Here is a 25914-nt window from a genome sequence, read left to right on the forward strand (position 1 = left end):
AGCAGATGGTGGATTGGGGTTGGGTGTGGTACAATATGTTCATCTTTGTTTCTAAGCATTTATTTATCAATGATTTAGAGTTGCTTCTAAATGCTTGTGTATGGAGGTGAATTGTGTACTGGTGTGTTGTATATTTTCTAACAGCAGAGGGCAGTATACACACGGTTATTGGAAGCACCATGACAAGAGTGTTTATTCCAACCATAACTCACCTGCTTCTGTTTTATGGGGCTATAAAGAGAGTGTAATATGTCTCAGCATTGTGATCAAAGAGGGATTCATGCTAGGGACCATTCAGTGGGTGGAGAAAGGGCAGGATAATCAACCATGATTTTAGTGGTTAAAAAATGTGACAGCTTCCTCTTGATGCCATTAAAACATAAATAATAATAAACTTAACCAGGCAATAACAAAATATGTGGTTTGTAATTTCAGCGAAAACATACAAGAAGCATACCGGTGCGAGACTACTATTGTAAATCAATCCTTTGGAGATGTGAATGTAGATCATGTTAAAATATTTCCGCTATCAGATAAGCGTGTAGCGTTTCCTGTCTGAGAGTTGTGAGGCCCCAGTCATGTCCCTGGGCTCTGGGCTCTGACGTGGACAGGGATAATCTCCTCTGAAGGTGAAAGAGGCATGAGAGAGAAGATTTAAGCTTTAAGGTGTCTGCAAAGTGTGTGTGTGTGCATGCCATTGTGCAAGTGTTTTGGAGTTTGTGTAATTGCATGTTTGTAAGTGCATCTTTATAGCCTACACGTGTGTAATTTGCATGAGTGTCTAAATCAAATGTTTGCCTCCCCCACGAAGCACATTTGTGTCTGGGTAAGTGTGTCAGCAGCACTAAGAAGCAGGTTAACACCCACTGATTAAGTGGACCGCGTAACGGAGAGAGAGCTTGTGTACGGTAGTAGTATCTTGGCCTGGATTCCCCTGAGGATCAGAAAGGCCTGGAACGACTAACTACTTTACACATCCCAACCAACCAACCGGACCAAACCAGAACTGACCAGCGCTAGCTATAACCCAGACAAACCTATCAGGTATAACCCCCATATCTTCAAACAACACTAGAACAACAATCTAGTTCTAAGGAACAGAACTGAGCAGGCCTGATCCACCCAGTACAACAGGCCTAAAGAAAAACCTGAACTAAACATTCTTGTGGCCAAGAAGACCCACACAGAACTGACTCGGTTATTCAGATTTAAAAAGATGAATGTCCTCAGGTGATTGACCATGGTTATTATTATTATTTATTCATTATTATTATTTATTCATTATTATGATTAATTGTTCAACTTTTAGAGGGCTTTTCATTACAATCTCAAAGTGCTTTCAGCAACAACAATATTATATATGATTTGAAATGTTTACGTTTGAGTCATTTAGCAGACGCTCTTATCCAGAGAGATTTACAGTAGGGAGTGCATACATTTTCATACTTTTTTGTACTGGTCCCCCGTGGGAATCGAACCCACAACCAACTGCTAAATTCCACAATCCCACAACTACTAAAACCCACAACCATGCCCTACCAACTGAGATCTTATATCAACATTTTGATAAATAACATTGTACAAAAGGAGTGACTTCTATTTCCTCAGAAACAATCATGACTTGACTTCAGTACATCTTACTGGTGAGACTCTTGGCAAGGCTAGAGCACAGCAGTGTTTGTAATGGTGGTCCAACTAACAGGTCTTCAGCAGAGAGAACACTTTAAGGAGGGAGAAGAGAGAGGAGAGGAAGAAGTTCTGGTCTGAGAGAGGAGGCAGAGACAGCTAGGGGCGATGACTGACATCACACATTTACAGAGGAGTGGAAGAGGAGGTCACTGGTCAAATCGGACTAGGGGGTTAAAGGGCAAATGAAAGCAAAAGGAAATGCTTACTTTAATCAGGTTTAGTCTGTTATACTGAAAGGAAATGAATGAGAAAATGAAGAGTTAACCAGCTTGAAGGAAAGAGCTGAACAACAAGAGGGGAACAGGCTTGGGTTTTTATTTGCAAGTGTACTAACAGTACTAGGCCACCGCACTAAACGATCCAAGACACACTATTGTACTATCTAACTCTGCTTTCATGATGTGTCCATGTCTCAGTGTTTTGGTCTGAGATGGGTCTTCATGCTGAGTCTCTATGTACTCTCACTTTAGTGCTGCTCACTGTTTATGGTTCCATAAACAGCCTCATTGATTGGTGACAGTGGGAGACTGAGCAAAGTCGTCAGCGGCCATTCAGTTAGTTAGTGTGGGACCGCCGGCCCAGGTCCTCTACAGAGAGGAGCCCCTCTCTCTCCCCGCCTGCCTGTGTGTTATCTGGATTGCATTAGACTAGGGTGACAGAGCTCACGTTGCCTGGGCAACTGCACAAAGTGCCAGGGTCATGTGACTCCTGCTGACCACGGGCCAGGGGCTCATGTGGGGCCAGAGAGGGCTGGCACTCGGCCACACCACGGGCCTGAGGGGTGATGTCATCGACTGGGCGTGCTGTGAAATGGGCCGGACACCGCCTGAACACCAACTCAACTGACTGAATGTCACTTGGCTCCCATTAACATCATCCTGTCTGCCTGTCTCATAGTCCGTGACAAAGCTGAATGCAGCCGATTGCAGAGAATGTGCTGACGTGCATCAAGGGATCCTTACTAACTAATCCATGACACACGGACTCTGCTGCTGTCTTGCCTGAGGAGAGGAGCGGTGTATTCTGGGCTTGTGGTGCGAGGCAGAGAAAAGGAGCTTCTGATGTAGAAAGCTCTAGTCTCAGGATTGATCAGAAATTAATGTCACACAGGAGTGGTGGAAAGGGATGCAGAAGGAATTTTACAGTGCCCCCCCCCCACCCCCGAAACGTGTCTGAAAGCCAGCAGTCCGGCAGGGAGGAAGATGAGAGGAAGGGCGGCAGGGAGGTAGAGGGGGGTAGAGGAAAAGGTCATAGCAACATGGATGCCATCTGGAGTGTGTTCAGATGGAAGATGTGAGTGGAGGGGGGGCACACGACAGCTCACAAGACACGGAGGTGAGGTGGGGGTGGGGTGGTGGTGTAAAGAACAGAAAAGAGTAATGCTTACTTTGGAATGTCGCTTGTGAGACTAGCATGCATCAGGAGAAGAACAAAGAAATCAGAAACCAAAAAACTGCAAGATACAACAGCTGAAAGAACCAAAAAAAGAGTTGAAAACAGTCAGTTTCAGATCACAGACATTTCATATGGCGGCAGTGAAAGTAAGAGAAAGCAAGCACTCTTTGTCAAGAAGAAAAAAGGATGAGAGAAGAGGAGAACACAATGACAACAAAAGCAACAGGCGTCTGACACCACAAGGACTGGGGAGCACTGTGAGCAGTGAGTGAAGGGGAAAACGGATGAGAAGTGAGAGAGCCGTGACCGCCAACTACCACTCTCCTTATCACTTCACAACAACAAGATATTCAGAGGAAATGACTAAATATATCACCCAATATTATCATGTTCATGTCTTGCTTGAGATGTAAGCCTAGTTACCCACAGTCAAAGCTCCTGTCCTTCCCTCTGCTACCTTACTCTTCAGTTCAGACGCTGATGAACGAGAAGCGAGACTACAGCCTCTTGACCTGCCTACTACCCTGTGTCAGAACGAGCCTTGCAGAGTTGAGATAGTTACAGTTAATGACTGAGTGCTGCGATGGAGAGGGCTGACTGAGCGCCCTGCCTGTGATTATTACAATGCCGCTCTGACAGGACCAGAGGATGGAGGGAGGGAAAGAGGGATGGAGGGAGGGGGGGAGAGAGGGATGGAGGGAGGGGGAGAGAGGGATGGAGGGAGGGGGGAGAGAGGGATGGAGGGAAAAAGGGATTGAGGGAGGTGATAGGAGAAGAATAGGGTGGATGTGTGGTATAAGCGTCTTTGCTGATGATAATGGGTCCTTATCTACAATTGATGTGCTGAGGGTCTCGTTACTTAGTCTATGATTGGCCATTTGTACCAGAGTGACAGTTGGATCTGACCTATTGTTTGATGATGGGAGTTGGACATTACCTTATCAGAGACAAAGCACTGTGTATCAGGAGTACATTGTACATCTGTAAATTGGAGCTACACGAGGATGGCATGCTTGATTTAGTATGGTGTGCCGATGCTGAGGTATGATGGGGTAAAATCAATTTGAAATGGCAAATAAAAAGCTGAATAAACCATGTCATTTCACAAGACATCACTATATCTCAACTCCTTCTTGTTGACTATTTCTTATAGAACATGTTTTATGGAATGCAAGTAGACAGAAAGACTTTACTGGAAACATTTGTAGCTTATCAAGACATTATGTCACGGGTACAAATGAACCCCCCTGTATCACCTCACCAGATAAGTGTTGATTTCAGATTGTACTGGAAGAGGTGTTCAGTGAGGATACAGATATCTTGCTGAACTGAAGTGATAGGCCAGGCTGACATGATTTATTTGTGAGTTATGAATGCACTGTGTGTTGAACAAGTCATGTTGAACTACACTGTTGAAGGTACTATTTGAGACTATGATCCTGATCTGTATTGTAGTGCGATTGTTGGAAAGAGGACTTTGATCCTGTACTGTGCTGTACTGTGATTGGTAAAATAGGACTATGATCCTGTACTGTGCTGTACTGTGATTGGTAAAATAGGACTATGATCCTGCACTGTGCTGTACTGTGATTGGTAAAATAGGACTATGATCCTGTACTGTGCTGTACTGTGATTGGTAAAATAGGACTATGATCCTGCACTGTGCTGTACTGTGATTGGTAAAATAGGACTATGATCCTGTACTGTGCTGTACTGTGATTGGTAAAATAGGACTATGATCCTGTACTGTGCTGTACTGTGATTGGTAAAATAGGACTATGATCCTGCACTGTGCTGTACTGTGATTGGTAAAATAGGACTATGATCCTGTACTGTGCTGTACTGTGATTGGTAAAATAGGACTATGATCCTGCACTGTGCTGTACTGTGATTGGTAAAATAGGACTATGATCCTGTACTGTGCTGTACTGTGATTGGTAAAATAGGACTATGATCCTGTACTGTGCTGTACTGTGATTGGTAAAATAGGACTATGATCCTGTACTGTGATTGGTAAAATAGGACTATGATCCTGCACTGTGCTGTACTGTGATTGGTAAAATAGGACTATGATCCTGTACTGTAGTGTGATTGGTAAAATAGGACTCTGATCCTGTACTGTACTGTGATTGGTAAAATAGGACTATGATCCTCTACTGTACTGTGATTGGTAAAATAGGACTATGATCCTGTACTGTACTGTACTGTGATTGGTGGAATAGGACTATGATCCTGTACTGTACTGTACTGTACTATGATTGGTTGGAGGTGAACTATGATCCTGATTTGTGCGCTACTGTGATTGGTGGAAAGAGGACTATGATCCTGTACTCTACTGTGATTGGTAGAGGTGGACTATGATCCTGTATTGTGCTGTACTGTGATTGGTGGAAAGAGGACTATGATCCTGTACTGTGCTGTACTGTGATTGGTGGAAAGAGGACTATGATCCTGTACTCTACTGTGATTGGTAGAGGTGGACTATGATCCTGTATTGTGCTGTACTGTGATTGGTGGAAAGAGGACTATGATCCTGTACTGTGCTGTACTGTGATTGGTGGAAAGAGGAGAGCCCTGAGACAGAGATGGTCCACATGCGCAATGAGGCTCACCTTGGAGTTCTTGCCTCCGCTGCGGGCGGACTGCAGAGAGTAGGTTCGCTGTACCACTTGCTCGGGGGTGGAGGGGGACTTGTCAGAGTGGTCAGAGTGGCCCTTCTCCACCATGTTCTCACCAGGCTCCAGGCTCTGGGGCGTGGGCGAGCGTGAGCGTTTAGGATGCAAGACGGGCGAGCAAGCGGGCGTGCTCCTGTTGGAGTTACTGGCAGTGCTGGGGGTGAGAAAGAGACAGAGAGAGGAAGAGAGATTATTAATTCTACTTCTTAATTACAGTTGTGCTTTGGCAAAGTGGGTGGGGTTATATCCTGCCTGTTTGGCCCTGTCCGGGGGTATCGTCGGATGGGGCCACAGTGTCCCCCGACCCACCCTTGTCTCAGTCTCCAGTATCTATGTTGCAATAGTCTATGTACTGGGGGGCTAGGGTCAGTCTGTTATATCTGGTGTAATTCTCCTGTCTTATCTGGTGTCCTGTGTGAATTTAAGTATGCTCGTCGTGCTGCTTCTCCAGATTCAACTGTTTTGCCTGCGGCTAGGGAACCCTGACCTGTTCACAGGTCGTGCTATCTTGTCCTGGACCAGCTGTTTTCGACTCTCTCTCTCTCTCTCTCTACCGCACCTGCTGTCTCGACCTCTGAATGCTCAACTATGAAAAGCCAACTGACATTTACTCCTGAAGTACTGACCTGTTGCTCTCTCTACAACCACTGTGATTATTATTTGACCCCTCTGGTCAGCTATGAACGTTTGAACATCTTGAAGAACAATCTGGCCTAAATGGCCATGTACTATTATAATCTCCACCCGGCACAGCCAGAAGAGGACTGGCCACCCCTCAGAGCCTGGTTCCTTTCTAGGTTACTTCCTAGGTTCTGGCCTTTCTAGGGAGTTTTTCCTAGCCACGGAGCTTCTACATCTAGCCCACAAAACCCAGAGACCAATAACAACAACAGCAGCAGCTAGCAGCAGAGAAAATAGCATGGTCAAAAACAGATCACATTCTCTACCTCACTCATGAAGATTAGTGAAAACCATGCGTCAGATAATGGATTTGGTCAACGGTAGTGCACTCCATAAGGAACTGGGTGCCATTTCGGATGCATCCACAGAATCCCAGGGAGGCTCTGTCTGCAGCCAGGATGGGCACTACTCACAATGAAGACGGAGGTATCAAAAGGCTGTCAGTGATCTGTGTGGCTGGGCGCCGGACAGCCCCGGTTACTTGACGTGGCGTTATGCAAACCCATTAAGTCATGGCCAGCCAATGGTGTATGTACCTCAAAGAAAAGAAGTGAAGCAATTATACCATTCTACTGTTTCAAAGAAGCCTTGCATGCAGCGTAGACTAAATCATTGTGAATAGTACTGGTGGCCGCTGTCTGCCTGTCTGCATGGATACATACCAGGTGCACTGTGCTCTGCAGTACCCAGAGCTGATCTCTCATCTAACTAATGGGATGGATGGATCATCAGCTCTGATAGAGTACATTGTGGTTACAAACAAATTATGTGGTGTTATGTGATAAGCAAAAGTGTGTTTGTGTTTGTGTAGAGTACATACTGTATGTACTGCAGGTTTTTGGAGAACTGACTGTATGCACACGTACCTATTGCATGATACTTCAACATACAATCATAGACAATGAGTACAGGCCTATGTATCTGTATACAATGTGTATGTACTGGTATATGTCAATGTACGCATGTAAAACTGCACAAGATGTATATGAAATGTCTCACAAGCTGCCCTCATAATATGTAGTGTTGTGGTATCAGTGAATAATGCAGTGAGCTGGTACAAAGCAGAGGACACTGCTATTTCTCCTGCATGTTAATCAGTGTCTGAACCCAGAGTCTGTCTGAGATACACACACATTATGCAGGCACACACCACGCACGCACGCATGCACGCACGCACGCATGCACGCACGCACACACACACTGCAGCAGCACACACATAAACAGAAGTATGCACGTACGCACTCACAGGACGCAGATGTATGCAGACACTGACACACATGCACACAAGTACACACAGAACAGTTCTCATATGCCAGTGGGCTGTGTGAGCTGCATCATTTTTCATGTCACATCCTGGGTCAGTTACTAATGGTCTCACTCACTTGGGTTTCATCAGATCCACAGAACCAGACAGAGTTAAGATCTGAGCTGAGCACACAGGACACACCGTAATAGAACTACCCAGTCAGATATCTGCCAGTCATCATCATCACCTTTGCCTATGGGTTTATAACCCCATTATGGCCAGTCTACTCCATAAGTGTAATGGCTTTGACTGACCACAGGGTCATAATGATCACAGGCCCTGACACCTGCTGTCAGCTCTGTTATCTGTCATCTGATTGGATAGAAGCCTATGTACCCGTCTTTGAAAATATTCATTATGAACCTAAGCCGACTAATATTGCACGCCCAGAGAGCCTAAACGCATTGAAGGCGTTTTAGATTATTTATTTTTTTAGAACAGTGCAGCCAGTTATCATGAGCGTTCAGAGTTGGATCACACGTCAATCAACATGATAAAGGCAGCCAATAACAGCCCATAAATCCTCAGCATATAAATGGAGGTTTGATCAGCTCATTCCCAGTAGTGTGTGTCTTTGCTCATTAGACAAGACCAGGTACACATGCTGCTAACATGTACGGTCAGACAAGAGAGTCATAGGCTTAGCCAAATGCAATCAAATGTTATTTGTCACGTGCTTTGTAAACAGGTGTAGACTAACAGTGAAACGTTTAATTATGAGCCCTTGCCAGCGATGCAGAAAATAAAAAATACACATATTACAATGGGTTACTTTATGAACCAAACGTAACGTGTGTGACAGACCATTACACATTCCTGTCAAGTTAATTGTCTCTCGTTTGTTCAGCACGAGAGGAGAGGACAGTTGCATGGGCGGTAAAAATGGCATCCTACTAAAGAACAATAGAGACAGCTGTTTCTGGATGTTGGCCTATACCTGAAGCTGACCCAGAACAATAACACAAAACATTAAAGTAGCTGCACCATTTGTATACAATGACAAACATTTATGACACACTTTCCAATGCAACAACACTACATACTGGGTGAAGGAGTGTAATGTGTTGAAATGAGTGAGCATAGAATCCCTTTATTACCATGGGTACCCGTTGCATGTCATGGTAGGGGAATGCTCCATACACCACCCCCTCCACTCCATGAAATGCCTTGTGTGGACATGTGGTGGATATGGTTATAGTGACTCGTAAGAGAAAAAGATGTGGTTCTTATGACTAGTGAGCAACAATGCATGGTGAATTGTGGATAAAACTGCTAAAAAGCCTTACCTCCTCGCTCACACAATGAAGCACAACAAAGCACCTTCTATATGAATATTGCTATAGCAACTGGGACTAGAGAGAATGTCTTTAAATATTCATAATATGCTTCTATATATAACCTACTGGACAGAGACAGGCCTATTAACTTGGAATAAGGGATTTGGAGAGGGAGAGCGAGAAACAACACTATCATGGCTGACTTTGATTGAGGACGGGGTAGAACTGGGTAACCAGCAACTTTTCCCCTGCTACATTAGTATAATACTCAACGTGCCATCTAATGACACCATTTGCATACTGTTTTGAAGCCTGGCCTCAGAACCATACAACACCTTATTTCTGAACACCTCCAAGAAGTATAATATCTACTAATGTTCTAGTTACTTTAGACAGAAACAAAAGTTGGGATGTTGGTCGGGGAGAATGGATGAGCGTATACTGCAACCGTCTAGCAATCCAAAGGTTCAAGTCGCGTCAGCGACAATTGTAAAGTTTGAACTTTTCCTTCCAGCAACCCTAATTCTAAACTTAACCCAATTCAACTAACCTGCTACATAAATTATTCTAACTTTTGTCATTAGTTCTCCTTAACACCAAAATAAATTCTCACCATAATTCTCCTCTGTTGTTATGAAGCAACAACTAACCTGGTCTCAGAGGAAGACATAATACTATGCATTCTCTGCAATGTATGATAAGTTCATTCAAGCAACTCGCATGCTATTGTTCAAACGGGTAAGACATATGATACCATTTGTAATCTCATTCCTAAGGTATTGTACAACCGCTATTCCATTCATAATGTAACCTAATGTAAAGTAATACATCATACTAAATACATGGAACATACGTACCAAATCCTACGAATTGCCCTGAGACTAGATTGTGTGTAGAGATACAGTAGGTCCCTAAGGCAGGGAAGCAGCTGGGCTCATCTGCATTACAGCACCAGAAACAATCACAGTCCTGATTGTATTGTATGTAAGATAAGGTTGATAAGAACATGGAATGCACATACTGCAGCAGAATGACAAAACTATGCACTTGGACTGCACATGGAACACAAATAGACCAAATATGGACCACACAAGCAAATGATGGTCAAAGAAAGAACACTGAGCAATAAGATGCAGGCTGAAAAGCATTATAATGAGCTTGGTAATCTACACATGCCCAGTGAGAAAAGCAAATCAGTCTGCTGGTGACACTTTGTTGCTGTCTTTTTGTAATGTGCTCTAAATCTCTGGGCTCAGGCTATCCAAACGGGGAGGGCAACGCTTCGCTTCACAATGCCCAGAGTTCCGGGCTGTTCCGAGGGGCCTTGTTCTCACTGATGCTTTTGCTGACCCTGGAAAATACCCATCTGGCAATGGACCTTGTGCTTCACCATGCTCCAAAGGGCAGGGGTGGACCGAGCGCAACGGCAACACACACACACACACACACACACACACACACACACACACACACTGCAAATGGCCTCTCAAATGTCATACAAACAATTCACAGAGGTAAAATCCATATACTCCTACACACTCAAATCATGCATGAACATAGCTTCAAACAGCACAAACATTACATAAACACACCCACAAACATCACATAAACACACCCACAAACATCACATAAACACACCCACAAACATCACATAAGCACACCACAAACATCACATAAACACACCACAAACATCACATAAGCACACCCACACAATAAACACATTACCCGACTCCCAAAACATCCCCAACTACCTACCTACCCCCCTCCCCCTGGGGCCACAGAACTACAAGGCCGCCATATCAAAGCCGATTGACTGTCCCAACTCCTCACCAGTCAATCATAGGCACAACAGCATCCTTTACATTGTTCACAAACATCCAGCCTCCGTTGGTTGCTGTGACGCACTCAAAAACCTCCATATCCTCATATAGAGAAAGGAGCAGCAAGGAGCTGTTCATCCAGCGACTCATCTGAGCTCTCCTTCTACTCCTCTCTCCCGGGAGAGAACAGAAAAAGAATAGAGAGAAGAAAAGAGAGAGAGCCCTGGGAGATTTCCTTTAGCAGGCTTAGGGCTCTGATCTCCTCCAGCCAGCGTGATCTCTTAATAACGAGCTAAATTACGTCCCCGTGACAACACTTGCCAAACGGGACAAGAGGATCGCTGGGCTGTTGACTGACACTCCCCTTTCAACCCCACCCCCATCTTCAGCACTGGAATGCAGCAGAAGTGTGTCTGTCTTTCTGCATGCAGACAGGCAGGATGCTCTCTCCCTCCCTACTAACCTGGTAGCCATGTAGACCCAGCTCCGATGCAGTCAGCCCCTTTTCAAGCCAAGGATTCATTCAACCAGCGGGAGCCGCAGATGGGGTAAAAGAGGAGGGACAGGAGGATGAGGGGAGGGGGGAGGATGGGTTCCGGAGCATGCCAGGAGGATGAGAGGAAGCAGAGACAAGAGAGAGCGCAGAGCGTTCCCTTTGGAGAGTGTACTGAGGCTAGTGCACAGCCTATTTCTATCTCTCTGTTTCTATCTATCTGAGTCTGCTCCTTCCCTCCCTCACTCCCAGACTCCCCTCTCTCCTGTTCCACTTGCGTTTCTCAGCTCTTCCGTTCACCTGACTGGTGCGTCCGCTATGTCTGCATCCAAGCAAGGGTGTTCTCGATTCTCGCAATCGCTAGTTTGATCCAATATTCACAGGCACACACAGAGTAAAAGTGTGAGGGAGAGACGGTGGCAGAGAGGGTCTGAGGGAGGGAGAGAGGGACAGAGAGTCTGAAGGAGGGAAAGGGAGAGAGGGACAGAGAGTCTGAGGGAGGGACAGGGAGAGAGGGACAGAGAGTCCGAGGGAGAGAGAGTCTGAGGGATTGAAAGGCTTTGCATTCTGCCACTGCTTGGTGCTCTGAGCCTGCTGGCCACTCAATTATTCATGCTGTTCATGAAGGGAGGGGCTGACATCACTGGTGTCATGACATTGCCCTCTTTGGGTATAGCAAGCCCCATCCCCCTCTCCCTGCCTCCCCCTTGCCTCCTTCAACTAGGCTGCTGTGGTCAGAGAGAGGTCATAAATTCCTGAGGAGAAGACCCTGCCACATGTCCACACAGTATAAGAGGCAGAGTACATTTTCATAGAGCACAAAGGAATTTCTTCCACCTCACAGAACTTGAGTTCCGAACAAATTTCATATTCCGCAGAAAGTATAAAAGATCGGTGAAGAATCCAGCTACGAACTGGTCCGTTTGTTACAACTTGGGGAAGCTCATGAGAGATGGTGTGGCCACATTACCATAACACTGTTTATATAATAGCCTCAGATATGAGGTTTACATCTAATTGTTGTATAAGATGAATGAGTGAGTATGATACTGTTTGTAAAATTGTGTAATATGATTTTGGACTGTTTAATGAAGGAAAATACAATTCCCTTTTGAGTTGAACTAAATCAGAGGACTGCCCATGAGCCCAGTTAGGGTCAGGCATCCTGGTACAGCCCCTTTTCTGCAATTTCGAATAAAACCAACTTTGAGAAATTATCACCAGACCATGTTTCTCTCTATTAGGAGAGGACAAAGGTTGTAGACCATTGCTGAATCTTTTAACCATACCACGTGGTTAAACTCTTAGACTATCGATACCGACAGAATAAGAACAAGTCTTTGATATTAATTACTAGTCTGCAGCTAGGAATTCGGTATCATTGAATGCGGAGAACGACAACTGCCGAAACATCCATTCTATAACAAATGAATGAATGTCACTCTGAACTATCCCTCTAACCAAGACAGAGAGAGAGAGAGAGAGAGAGAGAGAGAGAGAGAGAGAGAGAGAGAGAGAGAGAGAGAGAGAGAGAGAGAGAGAGAGAGAGAGAGAGAGAGAGAAAGAGAGAGAGAGGACGAAATTCTCCAACAGAAACAAACTTTTCACCAGCGATCAAGACAACACACTGAGCGTAAATACACTGCTCAAAAAAATAAAGGGAACACCTAAACAACACAATGTAACTCCAAGTCAATCACACTTCTGTGAAATCAAACTGTCCACTTAGGAAGCAACACTGATTGGCAATACATTTCACATGCTGTTGTGCAAATGGAATAGACAACAGGTGGAAATGATAGGCAATTAGCAAGACATCCCCAATAAAGGAGTGGTTCTGCAGGTGGTGACCACAGACCACTTCTCAGTTCCTATGCTTCCTGGCTGATGTTTTGGTCACTTTTGAATGCTGGCAGTGCTTTCACTCTAGTGGTAGCATGAGACGGAGTCTACATCCCACACAAGTGGCTCAGGTAGTGCAGCTCATCCAGGATGGCACATCAATGCGAGCTGTGGCAAGAAGGTTTGCTGTGTCTGTCAGCGTAGTGTCAAGAGCATGGAGGCGCTACCAGGAGACAGGCCAGTACATCAGGAGACGTGGAGGAGGCCGTAGGAGGGCAACAACCCAGCAGCAGGACCGCTACCTCCGCCTTTGTGCAAGGAGGAGCAGGAGGAGCACTGCCAGAGCCCTGCAAAATGACCTCCAGCAGGCCACAAATGTGCATGTGTCTGCTCAAACGGTCAGAAACAGACTCCATGAGGGTGGTATGAGGGCCCGACGTCCACAGGTGGGGGTTGTGCTTACAGCCCAACACCGTGCAGGACGTTTGGCGTTTGCCAGAGAACACCAAGATTGGAAAATTCGCCACTGGCGTCCTGTGCACATGTGACAGACGTGACAGAGTCTGGAGACGCCGTGGAGAACGTTCTGCTGCCTACAACATCCTCCAGCATGACCTGTTTGGCGCTGGGTCAGTCATGGTGTGGGGTGGCATTTCTTTGGGGGGCTGCACAGCCCTCCATGTGCTCGCCAGAGGTAGCCTGACTGCCATTAGGTACCGAGATGAGATCCTCAGACCCCTTGTGAGACCATATGCTGGTGCGGTTGGCCCTGGTTTGCTCCTAATGCAAGACAATGCTAGACCTCATTTGGCTGGAGTGTGTCAGCAGTTCCTGCAAGAGGAAGGCATTGATGCTATGGACTGGCCTGCCCGTTCCCCAGACCTGAATCCAATTGAGCACATCTGGGACATCATGTCTCGCTCCATCCACCAACGCCACGTTGCACCACAGACTGTCCAGGAGTTGGCGGATGCTTTAGTCCAGGTCCGGAAGGATATCCCTCAGGAGACCACCCTCTCCTGAATTATACAACCAATCCCCAGAAGGCCCATTACACCCCAGAGCACACTGATATAACATTTACAACAAACATACAACACAGTCCATACACCCAAATCTACCTACAAACCAAGGTGTAAGAAAAGTAAGAACTAGGCCATTTCTAATTGTGAAATGTGTTTACCTCAATAGACAATACAAGCTTATCATTCAATTCTCGTAAGCATCTATTTACAAGGTGCTTAGTAATTTTCAGATTTCCACTTTAATCTCACAATATACAGTGGACTCAATATTTCAGTTGCCATAGTTGCCTCCATCACCACCAATAGCTGGTGTAATAAAAAGAGGAAACAATTGAATACTTGAGATATTATCCTGGCGTATGGACCATAAATCTAATGGTCCAATGTCACCTACCGACCTGAAGCCATATGTCAAACTGCACTTCAAAGACAGTTCCATTTACACTTAGCCGTTAATCATTCTGTTGCAGTGAAAAAAATGCTTGCTATAGTTATTTTCACTTTGAAGTTATTTGCATTTGAAGTTACTTCTTTAAATACTGTAATCCTCGCTAAGAAAATGTTGTTTTAAATGGGCAAAAAGGTCATTTCACTTCAGTAGACTACATAGGCCTACCTAGCATCACATAGGCTGCATTTACAAAGGCAGCCCAATTTTTCCACTAATTGGTATTTTGACCAATCACATTAGATATTTTCACAGCAGATCTTTTTCAGAGGTGATTTGATTAGTGGGGAAAAAGATCAGAATTGAGGTGCCTGTGTAAACATGCCCATAATGAACTTGAGTGGCTCCTCAAGATAGAGAACATGTAAAAATACCACAGGCGAAGTTGTGATTTATATATTTTTTCTCCAAAGCCTATTAAGGAGGTGTATGCTGCCTGGATACAACGTCCCACTAAGTCCATCAAGTCGAGCGGAAAACTTCCCCCACAGGTTCACACAAAAATAACTTATCCAAGGTGGTGGAACTCTATGTCCAAAGTTGGGTCACTCACATAGCCTAAATGCTGATGTAAAGTGGATTAAACACCTAACCTTCTCATGCTCTTAAATTTGAAAGCTGCATACACAAGGATCTCTTGAAGATATCAAAAAGACCCATTTGTCAACTTTGTACTAACATAGTACAGCATCGGATATACTACAATGATACGCACCATATTTATACATGTCACACGTCTGATTTAGATTCAATGTCATGTAAAGAAAACACCCCAACAAAAGCCTGAGGTCTGGTGCTGGAAAGAACTGACTCTGTGGGTGCTCTGGCTAGTGCTGTGGGACAAAGGGCCCAGGCTCTTACCCTGCCCATAGCCCAGTCTCACCCTGCCTGCATAAGCCTAGGCTCACATCAAAACTGACCTACTTTTTTTGCTCTCATTGTTGTGCACCCAGGGGAGACCCAGATGGCACAACTGACCAACGTTGAGAGAAACACTAAAACGTGGGAAGTGTATGGGGTCCATAGGAGTAGCTAGATGGCTAATTGGCCTGTTCTGCCCCAGGTCTGGTTTACTACTAGTCCCCCACGGGTTAGTATTGCGTTCTTTTAAGACGCTGTGCCAACAACCGCCCAATGTTGAAAGCCTCTGTTCTGTTCCGACTTTCTGGGCCAAAGGGCTGTTTACACCATCGCCATGGCAATCCCGATGCAGCATTGCATAGCTGGTTTGGCCATGCGGTTTCCAGGGCGACAAGCCATTTGGGCGACAAGCCTCACAATCAGATATTTAGCCTGTAAATGGGTGTTGGGTACATTAGGATAGCACTCACACACTGGGTTATCTACTGGCATGATGTTTTAAAGTGCACTTTGCTGGGGGGCTGCAAGCTGTGTTGCACAGGCTCCAAAGTGACAGCAGCATCCTCTGAGCATGGATCGATGTGCTTTCCTCTGGGGATAGAACTGTGAAACTACCACTGTACACAGTGAAACTACCACTGTACATCCGTCCCTGCTGCCCTGCTTTGAGAGCCACTTGGGGACAGACAGACAACGTGCTTGGAGCTGTGGGGGCCAGGGTCACTGAGGGGTGACAAGAGGGAGAGGAAACATGCTGCCAACAGGACAAATCCCTCCACGGGACACACGGCATGGCACCAACAGCCGACGGGACAGGGACAGTGCCATCTGGCGAGGACGTGGCAGAAGCAGGTCTCTGGGCATGGGAGTGGTGAGAAGGTTTGATTGTGACAGGCAGGACTGGGGGGGGGGTATTTCTTTATTTGGGTCCCAATTTACTGATGTACCCCTAGAAGTCTGACCACTATAGGGAACCACTGTGATCAAGTCAATAATTCATGTACCTGTACACTCAGCTACTGTATTACAGTATGACTAGTCTGAGGTGAGTGATTTTATCTAGAAAGAATCATACTAATACATCGAAATAACCTGATATGGAAAAACACAATTAACTATTAGAAATTATGCTGTAAATCTTTGAAAATTATAATGAAAACATTGAAAAGAGAAACACAATGCCTCAATTTAAGGGTAATTCAATTCACATTTCATGCTTTACAAATACATGCAGAGTGGGGTTGGAAACAGCGAAATGTACATTCTGCCTTTATCAGCTGACCTATGACAAATCAAAACCTGACATATGCCTTTTATCTGGAGAGAGAATGGTTACATTCAAAACTGCTCCATAATCACCAGGAGCTCAAAAAAACACAAAATGTGTCTCTCTGTCACGCCCTGACCTTAGAGATCCTTTTTATGTCTCTATTTTGGTTTGGTCAGGGTGTGAGTTGGGGTGGGTATTCTATGTTCTATTACTTGTATTTCTATGTTTTGGCCGGGTAGGGTTCTCAATCAGGGACAGCTGTCTATCGTTGTCTCTGATTGAGAACCATACTTAGGTAGCCCTTTACCCACCTGTCTTTGTGGGAGGTTGACTTTGTTTATGGCAAATAGCCTTTAGTGTCACAGTTTGTTTTGTAGTGTTTATTGTTTTGTTCAGCATCTTTTCTGAAATAAAATAATATATATGCTCACCACGCTGCACCTTGGTCCAGTTCTTCCAACGGCCGCGACAGAACTTCCCACCACCAAAGGACCAAGCAGCGTGGTCAGGAGGAGAGGACACGACGGAAACCTGAGAAGGGGGGGGGGATAGATGACGTGGGCGTCGGTGCTGAGGGGTGAGTCCGAGACCGAGGAGGAATTCTTGGACCGTTTGAGCGAGGAGTGGTTGGCAGTGGAGAGGGACGAAAGAGTTTGGAGGGGTTGGAGTGTGGAGCAAGTCAGTCGCTTTGAGGAGCATGTGACCCTTCAGGCACCATGCTTTGCGGTTACATGTACTGTGTCGCCGGTACGCATCCACAGCCCAGTGCGTCCTGTGCCAGCGCCCCGCAGTTGCCGGGCTAGGGTAAGCATCCAGCCAGGATGGGTTGTGCCAGCTCTGCGCTCCAGACCTCCGGTGTGTCTCCACGGCCCAGTATATCCTGTGCCAGCTCCACGCACCCGGTCTCCTGTACGTCTGCCCAGCCCGGTAATCCCTGTGCCAGCTCTACGCACTAAGCCTCCTGTATGTCTCCCCAGCCTGGTGAGTCCTGTGCCTGCTCCCAGAGCCAGGCCTCCTGTGTGCCTCTCCACTCCAGTGATGATCTATGGCAAGAAGCCTCCAGTGATGATCTATGGCAAGAAGCCTCCAGTGATGATCCATGGCAAGAAGCCTCCAGTGATGATCCATGGCAAGAAGCCTCCAGTGATGATCCATGGCAAGAAGCCTCCAGTGATGATCCATGGTACGAATCCTCCAGTGATGATCTGTGGCAAGAAGACTCCAGTGAGCATCCATGGCACAAAGCCTCCAGTGAGCATCCATGGCCTGAAGCCTCCAGTGAGGATCCATGGCAAGAAGCCTCCAGTGATGATCTATGGCAAGAAGCCTCCAGTGATGATCCATGGCACGAAGCCTCCAGTGAGTAGTCATGACACGAAGCCTCCAGCGACAGTCTCCAGTCCGGGGCCCCCAGCGACGTTCTCCAGTCTGGAGCCCCCAGCGACGTTCTCCAGTCCGGTTCCCCCAGCGACGTTCTCCAGTCCGGGGCCCCCAGCGACGTTCTCCAGTCCGGGGCCCCCAGCGACGTTCTCCAGTCCGGGGCCCCCAGTGACGGTCTCCAGTCCGGGGACCCCAACGAGGGTGCCCAGTCCGGGGCCCCGCAGCGAGGGTGTCCAGTCCGGGGTCGACGACGAGGGTCCCCGCATCAGAGGTGCCACCAAAGTGGTGTGAGCCAGTGGTGGAGCGGGGTCTGCGTCCCACACCTGAGCCGCCATTGCGGATAGATGCCCACCCAGACCCTCCCCTAAAGGTTTAGGTTTTGCGGGCGGAGTCCGCACCTTTGGGGTGGGGGGGGTTACTGTCACGGTCTGACCTTAAAGATCCTTTTTATGTCTCTATTTTGGTTTGGTCAGGGCGTGAGTTGGGGTGGGTATTATATGTTCTATTATTTGTATTTTTATGTTTTGGCCGGGTAGGGTTCTCAATCAGGGACAGCTGTCTATCGTTGTCTCTGATTGAGAACCATACTTAGGTAGCCCTTTTCTCACCTGTCTTTGTGGGAGATTGACTTTGTTTATGGCACATAGCCTTTAGCTTCACGGTTTGTTTTGTAGTGTTTACTGTTTTGTTCAGCGTCTTTTCTAAAATAAAAGAATATGTACGTTCACCACGCTGTACCTTGGTCCAGTTCTTTCAACGGCCGTGACACTCTCAAAAAACATAAAAGGTGTCTTTCACTCTCAGTCTCTCTGTCTTGTAAAAGGCAGATAGGCGGACATAGTAAACAGAGCGGAAAAACTCTGATCACGTACGGTGATATTAGAAAGTGTTATTTTTTTACTATGTGTTTAAAAAGCTTAATGGAAAACGGACAGACGATGTGTACGCCTGGCTGTTCCTAAATAACACGGCTCACTGTACGTTAATGACGAGGTGCAAGGCCCTGTGTGAATACAGGAGGAGTGTTAACACTGTAAGACTAAATGCTCTCAGCTTCTATTTGCACTCAACTGCCCGGGCCTGACTCCATACTATATACATCATTACAACAGGCTTGTTCAATAACCATTCAGCCTATATAAAGAATGGACTTGGCACAGTGTCCCCTGCTTTCTGATATATCTGTTTTCCTCCCACAGGAATATTGGAATGCTTGGATACAACGTTGTGAGAATATGATGCAGAAAATGGTTGTCAAACCACGCAGAGATGGCACAGTTTTCACAGGATGTGTCTTAGCCAGAATCCACCTCCTCTTGAGTGACAGTCGATCCAATAAAAAACCCAAAGCTGAGATACAGTCATCACCATCCCTTCTTAGACATAAATCAACAGATAAGGGCTGTACTATCCCATTGCCAATGCCAGCAATCAAACACACAAAGTACTTATACTGTGTTGAAGCAAAATATGGCCAGATAGTGATATGATTGTTGTTTTGCAGGTTTGTATTGTTCATTATAGGGTGAAAGGTGCATCTCTGAGCACTTAAGAACTTGTTTCATTTGACAATAATTGGATAAAAGGAAGCTAAGAAACTAAAACATTACAACCTGTGTCAGATTATTTTGCATTATGTTCCTAGTCTATGGTGCTTGTCTATGTCACATACATTAACAGCATCATGTTATTACATTATCCTTATGTTATGTATTACATCAATTTTGTCCCATAAAAAAATGATCAAATAATCCATTAAAATAAATACTGAAATACGATTACTAAGTATTACATCAGAGTGCTGGGTATACTGGGAAAGCAGGTTTCTGGATTTAAAAGGGGCTTAGATGGTGGGTGTGGCAGGGGATGTTGCAGTGGGAGCGGTTGACCATCGGTGTGGCTGACTTTTAGAGAACATTTTAGAGGCCCCCATCTTGGTGGTGTTGAAAAATGTAAGGTCATTTTTGCCGATTTCCTGCAATTATACACATTTCTCCATGGAGCATGAAAACATTTTTGCAGTTTTAGAGCTAATTTCCTGCAAATTTAACACATTTTGTCAAGGATCTGAGAGCTAATTTCCTACATATTCTATGCATTGAGCCATGGCTCACGCTGTGTCATTTTGCTCAAACCAAACAACAAAATCAATACTGCTAAATTCATTGTTTTTGGAATGTTCAATTCTCCCTGACTGTGTAGCTTTTATTTTGGTATCTTTTCTACATACTTTGTATCTGGTTTTAGTCATTTAAGTTTACACTGAAAATGTTATTCCATCTCGAAAATGTATAATAATAAAAAATATATATATATATATATATATATACAGAACCAGTCAAAAGTTCAGACACACCTACACATTCAACGGTTTTATAGTTTTTCATAGAGTTGAAGACATCAACACTATGAAATAACACATACGGAATCATGTAGCAACCAAAAAAGTGTTAAATAAATCAAAATATATTTGAGATTTGAGATTCCTCAAAGTAGCCACCCTTTGCCTTGATGACAACTTTGTACACTCTTGGCATTCTCTCAACCAGCTTCATGATGTGTTTGAGCCAATCAGTTGTGTTGTGACAAGGTAGAGGTGGTATACAAAAGATAGCCCCATTCGGTAAAAGACCAAGTCTATATTATGGCAAGAACAGCTCAAATGAGCAAAGAGAAATTACAGTCCATCATTACTTTAAGACATGAAGGTCAGTCAATGTGGAACATTTCAAGAACTTTGAAAGTTTCTTCAAGTGCAGTCGCAAAAACCATCAAGCGCTACGATGAAACTGCCTCTCATGAGGACCGCCACAGGAATGGAAGACCCAGCATTACCTCTGCTGCAGAGGATAAGTTCATTAGAGTTACCAGCCTCAGAAATGGGCAATTAACTGCACTTCAGATTGTACATATTTCAAGTAACAGACATATCTCAACATCAACAGTTTTGAGGAGACTGCGTGAATCAGGCCTTTTTGGTCGAATTGGTGCAAAGAAACCAGTACTAGAGGACACCAATAATAATAAGAGACTTACTTGGGCCAAGAAACATGAGTAATGGTCATTAGACCAGTGGAAATCTGTCCTTTGGTCTGATGAGTCCAAATCTGAGATTTTTGGTTCCAACCGTCATGTCTTTGTGAGACGCAGAGTAGGTGAACGGATGACCTCCGCATGTGTGGTTCCCACTGTAAAGCATGGAGGAGGAGGTGTGATTGTGCTTTGCTGGTGACACTGTCTGTGATTTATTTAGAATTCAAGGCATACTTAACCAGCATGGCTATCACAGCATTCTCTAGCGATACACCATACCATCTGGTTTGCACTTAGTGGGACTATCATTTGTTTTTCAAACAGGAAAATGACCATAAACACACATCCACGCTGTGTAAGGAATATTTGACCAAGAAGGAGAGTGATGGAGTGCTGCATCAGATGACCTGGACTCCACCATCACCCAACCTCAACCCTATTGAAATGATTTGGAATGAGTTTGACCGCAGAATGAAGGAAAAGCAGCCAACAAGTGCTCAGCATATGTGGGAACTCCTTCAAGACTGTTGGAAAAGCATTTCAGATGACTACGTCATGAATCTGGTTGAGAGAATACAAAGCGGTCATCAAGGCAAAGGTTAGCTACTTTGAAGAATCTAAAATCTAAAATATATTTAGATTTGTTTTAACACTTTTTTTGGTTCCTACATGATTCAATGTGTTATTTCATAGTTTTGATGTTTTACAATGTAGAAAATAGTATGAAATAAAGAAAAACCCTTGAATGAGTAGGTGTGTCCAAATGTTTGACTGGTACTGTACAATCTTTTACATAGTTAGGACTTAGGCGACCTGAAAAAACGCTTTCAATGCCAGAAATATTGCTGGGAAGCTCAGACAGCACCGTCGGGAAGTTTATAAAGAATGGCGATGACAACAGGCAACTTGGAGAAAATATGGTGAATACAGAGAGAGAGTGGGAGAGAGAGCGAGAGGGAGCGAGAGAGAGAAAGAGCGAGAGAGAGAGCGAGAGAGAGAAAGAGCGAGAGAGAGAGCGAGAGAGAGAGCGCGAGAGAGAGAGAGCGAGCACGAGAGAGAGAGCGCACGAGAGAGAGAGGCAACAGAACAATCTTGCAGGCTTTTTCCAGAGGAAAACACAGACATGCTATTCCCCCAAGATACTGCAGTGTATACCTCCCCATCCCTTCTCCCTTTGTGTGTGAGAGAGAGAGAGCGAGAGAGAGGGGGACTTTGTCCTGAAATTCTAGCACACCCAGGCCCCTTTGCAGTTGCTGTTTTCACAGCAAGTGGAAAGAGAGATACAGTGTGCCTGTGTATGCAAGTGTTAGGGGATAGAGGAAATTGTCCAGCGTTTTCCCACATGTTGGATGCTTTTATCGGAATCATTATGAATCATACAAATTCATCTTTCCACATTTAAGTTACCATGAAACTAGCCTTACTGATTAATACAGAGACATTTTGTTTATAAGGGACTTTCTTCATCCCTTACGGCTTTTACTTCTTCATCCCCATCGTGTTGCAGCTCTGGTCAGGGAGCCTCCATTGTTATGTCACTGTGAAAATAACCCTGCAGAACATGTGAGAGAGAGAGAGGTTATGGGACTGCCTATAGAAGGATGGGGGCTCAGCCCTGCAGTGTGCTACATATCTGTTCTGAAGTGCCCAAAACAAAACTACAGGCAAATACTATAGTCCACTCTGAGTGGGAGTGTTTGGTCCACATGATAAAGGAATCCCCCCCCCACACACCAGCCACTAGGAGGCCAAAACTCAGACACATGCAGTGGGTTCTATCCCCTGGTTCCTCAACCTGGTCTCAGAGCATTTGGTATTATTTGTAAATCCGAGACACTCCATTTAGTATGATATGTTATGTTTCGTATGTTATGTATTAATTGCTGGATGTCCATCACCCATTTCATATAATATGTTACAAATTACAATTCGTATTATACGTAAAAACATGTACATTTTGTCAAATGAACAATATGTTATCAATTTGCATATGACGTTACAAATTCTAGCTAGGTCGCTAACATTGGCTAACTCGCTAACGTTAGCTAGGCTAAGTGTTAGGGTTAAGGTTCGGGTTAAGTTTAGGAGTTAGTTTAAAGGGTTAAGGTTAGGGTTAGAGAAGGGTTAGTTTAAAGAGTTAAGGTTATGGCTAGGTGAAGAGTTAGCTAAAAGAGTTAAGGTTAGGGCTAGGTGAAGAGTTAGCTAAAGGGGTTAAGGTTAGGGTTAGAGAAGGGTGAGCTAAAAGAGTTAAGGTTAGAGAAGGGTTAGCTAAAAGAGTTAAGGTTAGGGCTAGGTGAAGAGTTAGCTAAAAGAGTTAAGGTTAGGGTTATAGAAGGGTTAGCTAAAAGAGTTAAGGTTAGGGTTAGCTAAATACTAAGTAGTTGCAAAGGAGCTAAAAAGTACATGAAAAGTTGCTAATTAGCTACAATGCTAAAGTTGTCTGTGATGAGATTCAAACTCGCATCCTTTGGGTTGCTAGAAGTTCACATTATACGACCAACCACCCTACTTTAGTTTTTGTCTTATGTAACCATACAAAATGTAACATATCAGACTAAATGGAGTGTCTCGGATTTACATACAGAATAATACAAAATGCTCTGGTACCAAGTTCGGTTTCTGTGTATTGGCTTCACTCCCTGTCCTGCTGTTGCTGCATCTGTGTAGATTAAACCCACTCCAAATATCATATCAACAGCAGACTTTCCCACACTGGGGCCGGTGCCAAATCATTACCAATCACACTGCCTCCTCCCTGGGTTTCCCCTCCTCCTCTTCCACCCAGAAGTAAGTAACACTATGCCAACACTCACTCGCTCACTCACCTCTCCTCTCATTCATGTGCTCCTCTCCTCTCGGCTGGGATCTCTCCCTCGCTAGTGATGCCTTCCGCCTGAGTGTATGTTTGTTTGTGTGTTGTAAGTTAGCCCACATTATGGATATGCAATACGGTCTCTCTCTCTAAGGGGCTTTATTGGCATGGGAAACATATGTTTACATTGCCAAAGCAAGTGAAATTGATAATAAACAAAAGCAAAATAAACAATAAGAAATTAATAGTAAACATTACACTCACAAAAGTTCCAAAAGAATAAAAAGACATTTCAAATGTCATATTGTGACTATACACAGTGTTGTGATGATTTGCAAATAGTTAAAGTACAAAAGGGAAAATAAATATGTCTCTCTAATATGGCCATACATTTGGAAGGACGTTAGGAAGTGCTCTCTCTCTCTGCCTCGCATTCTCTTTCTTTCAGACCCCACTGCAGATGACAGCTGAACTTGCCGGGTCCCTACTGAGCATGCTCCGCCCTGCTACCTCCCTTCTGTCCTCTTCCGTCCTCCCACCTCTTCCCTGGATGGCTCACTCAGTCACTCTCCTGCATGAACCAGGCTGCATGGTCCTGGAGCTTTAGAGGGGTAGAGGGAATTGCTGGGGGTCACGTGCCGCAGGAAAGTGACCTCTTAGTGGGGTCGCTGAAGTGTTTACCCCCCAGGGCCATGCTGGATGTGCATGAGAAGGGATTTAGGGGGACCTATTGCAGTTGTTTCACACTTTATCTTGTCAGACCCAGAGGTAATCAGTATCAGCAGCTAGACCTCTTAATCTGTTAATACAGGGCACATGCTATATTGTGCACTGGGGTATTCAGTCAGTGTGTGTGTTATTATGTATGGGAACATATTTTGTGAGAGTGTTGACATGTGTCATGTTGGCAATATCTGGATGTTCTTTTCACAACACATTGAGACATTAACAGTATTATAGACAGGGAGGAGAGGAACCAATATCACTTCCTGAAGCTACAGGGCATTAGTGTCACAAAGCCCATTCTCCATGCCCCCTTAATGACAATAACACTCTCCAAACACAATTGGCAACTAAACCACAGGCACTGGGTCAGAGTGCATCACATTCCCCATTGTAATCGCCTTAAAGAGGGCATGCATCACAGCTCATTAAGACAGCTAATGCAGCTATCACTAATGGTAACCACTCTCCATGTCTGTTACCAGCCACAACCCAGACCTTTACTGACTTTCTAGTTTATTACACTAGACAGACAGAATTACAGCAGAATACATATGACACAAACTCAATCATGTTTATTCATTATACTAATATGTAAGTGGGATTCATTAGGACATGATGGGTTGTAACAAAACACTTGTCAACACTTAAGATTAGGCCTACTTAGATTGCCAGCTAAATGACGTTGTTTCATTTTAACGTCTCTGATGCACCTCCCTTGTGAGAAAGAGCGAGTTTAAGAAGCAAGCAATGGTTTTGAGAAAGGAAGAAAGGAGGGAGGGGTGAGACAGGGTGTGAAAGGAGGGTGAGATCATGTTAACGCTCTGGTGACCAGAACAAACCCTGGCAGACCCCGTCACACTATCACAGACATTACTTTAGTCACTGCTACTAACCGGCTACCACCCGATACTCAACCCTGCACCTTAGAGACTGCTGCCCTATGTACACTGTACACTGTGTGCCCTGTAGCTTCGGGAAGTGATATACAGTGGCTTGCGAAAGTATTCACCCCCCTTGGCATTGTTCCTGTTATGTTGCCTTACAACCTGGAATTAAAATACATTTTTGGGGGGTTTGTATCATTTTATTTACACAACATGCCTACCACTTTGAAGATACAAAATATTTTTGATTGTGAAATAAACAAGAAGTAAGACCAAAAAACTGAAAACTTGATCGTG

At 44.8% G+C, this 25914-nt stretch overlaps 1 protein-coding gene across 7 annotated transcripts in view; it reads right to left on the bottom strand.

The window, feature by feature from the left end:
• Positions 1-25914, bottom strand: part of LOC112265605 (protein Aster-B) — an 89921-nt gene that overhangs the window by 22230 nt on the left and 41777 nt on the right. For 4 of the 7 annotated variants that reach the window (XM_042296277.1, XM_042296276.1, XM_042296275.1 and 1 more), the window contains exon 4: positions 5697-5913. In XM_042296277.1, the coding sequence (XP_042152211.1) occupies positions 5697-5913 (217 nt within the window). Of the gene's footprint in view, positions 1-1895; positions 1920-3076; positions 3098-5696; positions 5914-10853; positions 11274-11306; positions 11809-25914 lie in introns of those variants that run through there. The other 3 variants (XM_024443099.2, XM_024443098.2, XM_042296273.1) reach the window with 3 other exon arrangements.

The sequence above is a fragment of the Oncorhynchus tshawytscha genome, linkage group LG13 (genome assembly GCF_018296145.1).
Source record: "Oncorhynchus tshawytscha isolate Ot180627B linkage group LG13, Otsh_v2.0, whole genome shotgun sequence".
Taxonomy (NCBI): domain Eukaryota; kingdom Metazoa; phylum Chordata; class Actinopteri; order Salmoniformes; family Salmonidae; genus Oncorhynchus; species Oncorhynchus tshawytscha.